This window comes from Phlebotomus papatasi, chromosome 3, assembly GCF_024763615.1.
Source record: "Phlebotomus papatasi isolate M1 chromosome 3, Ppap_2.1, whole genome shotgun sequence".
In the NCBI taxonomy this organism is placed as follows: Eukaryota; Metazoa; Arthropoda; class Insecta; order Diptera; family Psychodidae; genus Phlebotomus; species Phlebotomus papatasi.
The window spans coordinates 88,069,519-88,077,069 of record NC_077224.1 but is presented as its reverse complement, the minus strand read 5'-3'; the positions used below and the strand labels follow the sequence as shown (position 1 = coordinate 88,077,069).

General features: G+C 33.6%; 2 protein-coding genes across 2 annotated transcripts; one reads left to right on the top strand and one right to left on the bottom strand.

The window, feature by feature from the left end:
• Positions 1–834, top strand: LOC129806242 (cytochrome c oxidase subunit 5B, mitochondrial-like). Its single transcript, XM_055854682.1, has 3 exons — positions 1–147; positions 360–577; positions 647–834. Exons 1-3 carry the CDS (start codon positions 66–68, stop codon positions 707–709), a joined length of 363 nt encoding a protein of 120 aa, XP_055710657.1. The 5' UTR covers positions 1–65; the 3' UTR covers positions 710–834.
• A 10-nt stretch (positions 835–844) lies between these two features.
• On the bottom strand, positions 845–6,745 carry LOC129806241 (intraflagellar transport protein 52 homolog). Its single transcript, XM_055854681.1, has 4 exons — positions 6,519–6,745; positions 6,348–6,450; positions 4,749–5,279; positions 845–1,382 (listed from the first exon to the last, which is right to left on the bottom strand). The coding sequence occupies exons 1-4, from the start codon at positions 6,635–6,637 to the stop codon at positions 849–851; spliced, it is 1,287 nt and encodes a 428-aa protein (XP_055710656.1). The 5' UTR covers positions 6,638–6,745; the 3' UTR covers positions 845–848.
• Between the last annotated feature and the right edge of the window lie 806 nt (positions 6,746–7,551).

The following is a 7,551-nucleotide window of genomic DNA, read 5'->3' as shown; positions in this document are numbered from 1 at the left end:
TCTCGCTGTCAGTTCTGTCACTTTAGTGCGAGCGAGTCCGTGGAAAAAATCTTTAACTTGCAAAAATGGCGTCGAACTTTTGTGTGAAATTTCTTCTGCCCGCAGCACGACGCAGTGTCACCTACACACCTGTTCGCTTCTGCAAAAGTAAGTGTACCGGCTGGGGCACTGCATGCTCCCGGATACCTTGGGAAGGGACGGTAAATTGCCTGCATAACCTCGAGCGTAACCTCTCACGTTACGTAATGTTTTGCCTGTGAAGTCTGCGCAATTGGGGCGGTTTTCCCGGCTTTTGGGGCTCTGGGAATGAATGATGGGCATTGAGGGATGTACACTAATGACCGATCTGTCCTTTACAGTGATGAATGACCCGCTGGAGCACGCGACAGGCATTGAAAAGCGAGAGTTATTGGCAAAGGCGGCAGGCAATGAAAATCCCTTCGACATGAGGGTGTTCAAAAGGGGCGCTGGCACCAAGGATCAGCCCAATTTGATCCCATCGGCTTTCGATGCCCGTCTCGTAGGTTGCATATGTGAAGAAGATCAGACATTCGTGCAGTGGATGTGGGTCTATCAGGTGAGAAAGGAAGATTCTTTGTCTTTTCCGGGAAGATTTCAAAAGTCCGGGGAATCTTTTTTTTTGCAGGGGGAACCAAAGCGTTGTGAATGTGGACATTGGTTTAAATTAGTAGAGAAGGCTCCCGTATAATTTCATCCATCCGGGAAGTAATGTATTTCAAAAGATTTTCATCAGAGAGAGAGAAAGAGAGAAAATTAGTCACTGTCAATAACGAGTATGTTAAATGAAAATGCCGATAAATTGATTAAAAACTATCTTCTGGGCGTTTTCACTCTCTGTCGAGTTTCTTGTACTGTGTGATCCTCACGCCGATCCTGTTGAGAATCTCCCGGGCGGACAGTTGCTCTTCCGGCGGAGCGACATTGAGAATCCTTCCGCATTCCTCAATGAAGTATTTCAGTTCATTCTCATCCACATCCTTCCTGTCTTCGGCTGCCAGGAGGCATTTGTTGGTAAGTTGAGTCAGCTGAGCCTTCTCGGTGCTAAATGCCTCGTCCAGGTCGAAGAGCTCAAGAGCCGGAGGCGGGAGATCCGTGAAGACTGGCGGGAACACTGCCAGCTGCAGCTGGGGCAAAGGGATCTCAAATTGAGGCTTGATGATCTTCAGAGATTCATACTGAACGTCCAGCTTCTCGTAGGTTGAAATGACTTCCCTCAGGGAATTATTGTTGATGGAATGCAAATGCATGTCGAACATTTTCTTGAAATCCGCCGGAATCTCGCAATCTATCGCCTCCACTAGGCAGATTTTGGGCTGATCGGCCAGGTAGATAGTGTTGGGTGTGAGAGTGTTATCAAATATCTGCAATTGAAGCACGCAAAAATAAGATAAACCCATTAGAATAATCATGAGCATAAAACTCGGAGAGAGCTGTTTCAGTTCAATGACTCCAGAAATTCGGCAAAAAATGCTCCAATTTGTTCAATATTCTGTGATTTCTTATCAACTGGCATTGCTGATAAGTTTAACATATTTCTGGATATTTTTTACAATTTTTAGAGGGATTATTTTAGTGAAAAAAATAATTAAAGAATTTTAAGGACATGTTGATAATGTTTCACTAGTTGAGACTTGAAATTTGAGTTTCATGAAACGCAAATCATCATTATACGAAACATGTTTCACTTAAGTTTCAGAAACAGGACGGCATTTTAACACCGATTTTAATCAATTTTAGATCGTTTTATGCGTGAAAAAAAAATTAAAAATTAAGAAAAGGTTGTGAGAACAATTTTTAACTCCTTCCGTATTCAAAATACTCAGGAAAGTCTTCTAAATAGGAACATTTTATTAATTTTTTTTTATATACTTTGAAGTAGAATTTATTCACATTTTTTTAGTTGCAAATTGAACCTTTTGAAAATGATAAGGAAAATTGGAAAATATTTCTTATTAATATTTACAATAAAATTAAATAATATAGATTTAGAAATTGATTTATTTATGTCCGGTAATCTGAGAAAACTACGATTTTCTTCTTTTATCAACATTCAAAATAAAATAAAATAAAATAATAATAATACTTGAAAGGCTGTAAGTACTTTAAGAAATTTATTTTATTTTTTACCCATCTTAAGCTTCTTTTAAAATATGTTTCTATTTAGAGAAGCATCGTCTGATTACAAAATGGATTAAAACTTTCCCGCCAAGTGATAATTTTCTCCTTCAAAAATATGGTTTTTAGATTCTTTTCCAATTTAAGAATTATGGTGCTATTCCAATAAAAATGAATATTTTTTTAGAACTTTACTGTTCTTAAGTGCGCCTGCATTATCGACTTTTGTTTGTTTTGGTTCCTATCGCGACTGTTTGGTAATTTTAGAACAAGACAAGGACAGGCGAAAACAGTCGAAACAGGAACCAAAACAAAAGAAAAGTCGATAATGTAGAATGAGAACAGTAAACTGCTAAAAACAGTATTTACGAGAAAAATTTCCTGTTTCCTTTTTCAATTGGAATACCACTCTGGCAGGTATGGTAATTTCCTGAGTTAACCAGGAATAATTTTTCTGACAATCTTTCTCTTTATTACTTCCGAAGTCTTAGTCATTCATACCAAATTTTCCAAGACTTTTAAAATATAATAAAAAAAATTACTAATATTTCATTTTCCAATGAAAAGTAAATTGAACCATTTTTTTTTTTAGAGAAACAAGATCTGCGTTATTTGTTACGAGCAACGAATTTTATTAAATTTTGTTAAATTCTACCAAGAATAAATATTTTAATAATATTAAAAAGAAATCAAAATTTGTCATATTAGAGTTTGATATAGAAAAATTTATAAAAAGTATAATTTAATACGTTAAAAAATTATACTTCTTCATTTTATTGGCGGGAAAAATATTAGAAAAAATTTTTTCAAGAAAATATCGTTTTTAAAATATATACTTTAAATACTTTTGGAACAATAAAAAATAAAATAAACAAATTAAAATTTTAAAATTGTTTTTGACATTCTCGAAAAAATTATCTGATGATGAACCCTAAATTAAAACGGTGTGCGGTATGCGATTAACTTTTTTTTCTCGTAACTTTAATACTTTTTAGGTGTAAAAATATATCAACAGTTTTTATTGTTAATTTTACACCTTTTTAACTGTAAAATTAACATGAAAAAGGGTAACTTTAACCCATAATACACCTAAAAAAGGTAATATTTACACCGATTTCGGATCAATAATGCAGGGCAAAATAATCCGGAATTTATTTTAACTTTTTGGGATTTCTCTCAGCGGTGTCTATACGAATTACCATATTTTTACGTAAGAGCATTGGGAAGGCTTTACGTACTTTTTCTTCCTAAAAATATTATATTTAAAAAATAGGATAAGAAGAGTATTGAATTTCTATTAATGTTTTTAAAGCGTGGCTCAGCAGAGAGCTTTTGTGGCGAGTTGGGAACAAATGGCGGCGAAAATAGAAACTGGCGCGGCGAAAATGGGAACAGTCCCGTAATTTTTGAGAAAATTACATTTAACAATCGTTAACAGTAATTTTCAACTCGGTTTGTACTTTTTCAAATTGAATTCCGTTTTCAAAATATATCTTAAAATTATTTGGCGTAAAAAACATAGCAATTAAGAGAAGATTTAAAGAAAGAAAACAGAACCAGTAAAACTATGAAAGTTTTCTATAAAAAAAAATACTTTTTTTTTTAAATTCAATATATCAAAATTTTCTTGCGTTGTTTATTCATGAGAATGTAAAATTTTAAAGTTTTAGTTTATTTTAAAAATATCTAAAAGATGTTTTTAGTGTTCTAAGTTTTGAATCCAACCTCTTTTTACAATATCGTCGGTTGCCTCAGCAACTGTGCTAACCGCATTTTGACAACTTTTCAGGAGACAATTTTTTCTTTTTATTAATGTTTCAATGAAAAACAAACCCCGAATGAATTATTTTATATAACAAATATTGAAAGAATAATAAATAATCTGACAGTTACTGCAAAGAAATTAGAGAAAAGTAGATTTGTTATACTAAAATTTAAACATTTTCTGAAAGAATGCACAATATGCAATTGTTCTAACTGACATCGTTGATAAAAAGTCTATCTGCAATGTATGGAATTTTTGCAGATAGCACAATTTGTTTATTATATTCAAAATATGCCTAGCCTTTAATATTTTATCATCTTTCAATTTTACATTAAAAATCACTTTTTTCAGTCTTTGTTATGTTCTTTCTATTTTTTTTTTAAATTATTTCTTTATCTATCACTGCACAGTGTACATTGAAAAAAGAGAATCAGGAATTTTTTCTACTTTGGGTTCACCAAACTTACAAAATTATCATAATAATACACTACTTAATAATTGTCGATTAAATGTTTTATTTTTATTCCCTATCATATCTTTTAAATTGTTTTAGACGCGTTTCTTAAAACGGCTGAAAAAACGTTTGAAAAACATATAGGGGAAAGTACTCTCTCTTCGAACGTTCATGCCTTCGAATAATGTGAATTTATTTTACTTTTCCTAAGAGACTTGCATATAATTATCACACAATTATCAATAATTGACAATAAACTAACTAATATTTAATAAAAATGTGTAATTCTCTTGGGAAAACCTAAAGAAAATTCACATTATTCGAAGGCATGAACATTCGAAGCGAGAGTACTTTTCCCTAGATATGAAAATTTTGATTTTTTTTTAAAATTACCTCTATATCGTTGAGCTGAAGTTGACTCAGAGGAATCTCCTCGGTCATTAGGCGAAAAATATAGTCCCAGATGATCATATTGGCTTCTTCGCAAATGTATCGATCATTGAACATGTGTCCAGAACCAATGGCCAGGATTTTCCCACCACTCTGATGGCAGAAAATGCCACAAATTGGTCGATTGAAGGGATAGACAACGGGTCCAGTGGTCAGGAGAGCCACTGAGGGATTTATAACGTTGAGAGTGGCTCCGAAGGGATACACAAACTCTGGCTTAATGATCTCATCAATTTGATCCCAATCAGCTGAACTCTGTTCCCGGATCACTTTCAGGAGGCTCTGAGTGCCAATTCCTTCGCACACGATGGCTTCCTTTGGGTGAAAGAATTTGTAGTAGCTGGCCCTCAGGGCTACATCTGCATTTATACTCATTCCGTATTCTTCGAGGAAAAAATTGACATTGGTATTGAAGTCAGTTTCTCCTCCTTCGCCCAGCAAAATCATCACTTGGCCTCCAGTTTGAACGAAATTCTGGAAAATAATTCCAATTAGGTCAATTTGTTTCCTATTTGATAAATAATGGTGCTATTCCAAGGAAAAATGAATAGGGAAGGCTTTATCCTGAATGATTCTTTAGTACATAGCTGTTCTCATGTGGTTCTGCTTTATCGACTTTTCTCTGAATTGGTTCCTGGTTGTAGCTGGACTGTTTTTCAATTCAATTCAATTTATTGATAGCACACAAAATAGGGTGGATCCCTTTTACAAATTTATGGAAGGTTAAATCAAGAAAAATATGAATTAAAAAAAGATGAAAACAACAAAAAAGGAAAGAGAAAAATAGAATAGAGCACATTAATACTAAAGAGGAAAAAGTTGCCCACCATGTTCACTCTGAATGTAATCACGAATTGCATTCGGATTCCTCAAACTCTGTCATGCAAAAAAAAACCACCAAATAGTCATGACAGGAACTTATGGCAACATAAAGAAAAGTCGATTATACAGAAGTACCTAAGAACAGTCATGTACCAAAAAAAATGTCTAGGAGAAAGATTTACTTTTTTCATTTTTCATTGGAATAGCACGGTGAAACTCTAAAATTATAAAATGTAAGGATCAAAAACTTTCTTCTGAACATATTTTTAGTACATGACTGTTCTCAAGTGCTTCTGCATTATCGAGCTTCGTTCGTACTGGTTCCTGTTACGACTTTTTGGCTGTTTTGGAACTCAACGAGGGCTGGGAAGAACCGTCGTGACAGGAGCCAACACAAAGAAAAGTCGATAATGCAGAAGCACAAGAGAACAGCCATGTACTAAAAAAAATGTTTAAAAACTCCTTTTCATTTTCTTTTTGTTTTATTAAACTAACAATTATTTTAAATAGAAGTCAACAATTAAGCAAAATAATAAAAGTATAAAAAATCAGCGGATATTTTGCTATTACATCGACTAATAATCTTGCTGTCAATATCACTTTACACTACAATTAATTTAGCTACATTTAACAAAAAGCTTTCAATTTACGTTTTTATTCGAAAATTGGTGAAAAAAATCTAAATTAAAGAATATATTTTAATAAACTTAAATAAATTACCTTAAGGACTTTAAATTCATCTTCTGTGAAGTTTTCCTGAGGTCCACTGGCAATGAACAGCCTGGCATCCTTGAGGCTGTTTTCTGTGATGTCGGATTTATTTCTAAAAATACCACAGAAACAATTAATAGTATTTAATTGTAAAAATTTTGAGAAATTAGTCCTCCTCACATTTCGATCCTGAAGTCGTTCTTGATTTTTCTGTGAACCGTTTTGTAGTTATCGTGCAACTTGAAGAGTTCATTCTTCGACTGATCAAATATCACACAATTCCTCTGATTCCCATCCATTTGTGCCTGAAGCTTGAATTCCTGGTGTTTAGCACTAGTAGATTATTCCTCGAACAATTCACGATATGGATAAATTTCGCACCACAAGAGTTGATACTGTTTGCTTTTAGTGCTAGAAAACTTTTGATGTGGCTAATTGTTACCTTGACAACACTTTACCACAAAACGGCACAATATAGCAAGAAAAGTCTCACTAGGAGGGAAATTCAAATCCTTGGATGACTTCTACAATTGAAGATCAAAAGGCAAACGAGAATTCTGGAGGAGTCTTTTGGGTGAAAGATGGGAATAAATCACTGGGAGAAGATAGAGTTCCTTTTGCTCAAAATACAATCTCAAAGACAATCACTGGAGGCAAAATGAGAAATTGTCGTGTGTCAAAATACTGGAGGAAAATATTATTTATTCCACTTCCGGGCATTTGGGTATAAAAATAATTCCCTGGGCATTTGGGAGCTTCTGGGATCTTATAGATAAAAAATCTCCCTTCGATTTCTCATCTCGCGCGTGAGGGGGATTATACACCATGTGACAAGTATCGAATTTTATCATTTTTCCGTCTTCTTAATTGTGACTTAAAGTATGTGCAAAGAATGGTAAAAAACTGGAGAAGTGAGGATGGACATTTTGGAAATCTAGAGAAAAGTTTCACAAGGGAAAAGCGATATAGTTTACATGTGGAAATCAAGGGAAAATTCTCAATATTCTCAAAATATTTTTAGTATTCGGAATATTCGATAAATATTCGAATTATTCTTAAAATTCAAAATAATTCATGAGATATTCCTGGTATTCATAAAGTATCCCAATATTATGAAAGATATTTGCAAAATATTCGCAAAATATTCGCAATATTAGTAAAATATTTTAGGCCATGTTTTTTTTAGCACAAGATTGTTCTCATGTGGTTCTGC

Coding starts and splice junctions, on each gene's coding strand:
- LOC129806242 (XM_055854682.1), top strand. CDS start 66: ATGGCGTCGAACTTTTGTGTGAAATTTCTTCTGCCCGCAGCACGACGC. Junction 148..359: donor ACCTGTTCGCTTCTGCAAAA/GTAAGTGTACCG, acceptor TGTCCTTTACAG/TGATGAATGACCCGCTGGAG. Junction 578..646: donor AGTGGATGTGGGTCTATCAG/GTGAGAAAGGAA, acceptor TTTTTTTTGCAG/GGGGAACCAAAGCGTTGTGA.
- LOC129806241 (XM_055854681.1), bottom strand. CDS start 6,637: ATGGATGGGAATCAGAGGAATTGTGTGATATTTGATCAGTCGAAGAAT. Junction 5,280..6,347: donor ATGAATTTAAAGTCCTTAAG/GTAATTTATTTA, acceptor ATTATTTTCCAG/AATTTCGTTCAAACTGGAGG. Junction 1,383..4,748: donor TTCAGCTCAACGATATAGAG/GTAATTTTAAAA, acceptor CTTCAATTGCAG/ATATTTGATAACACTCTCAC.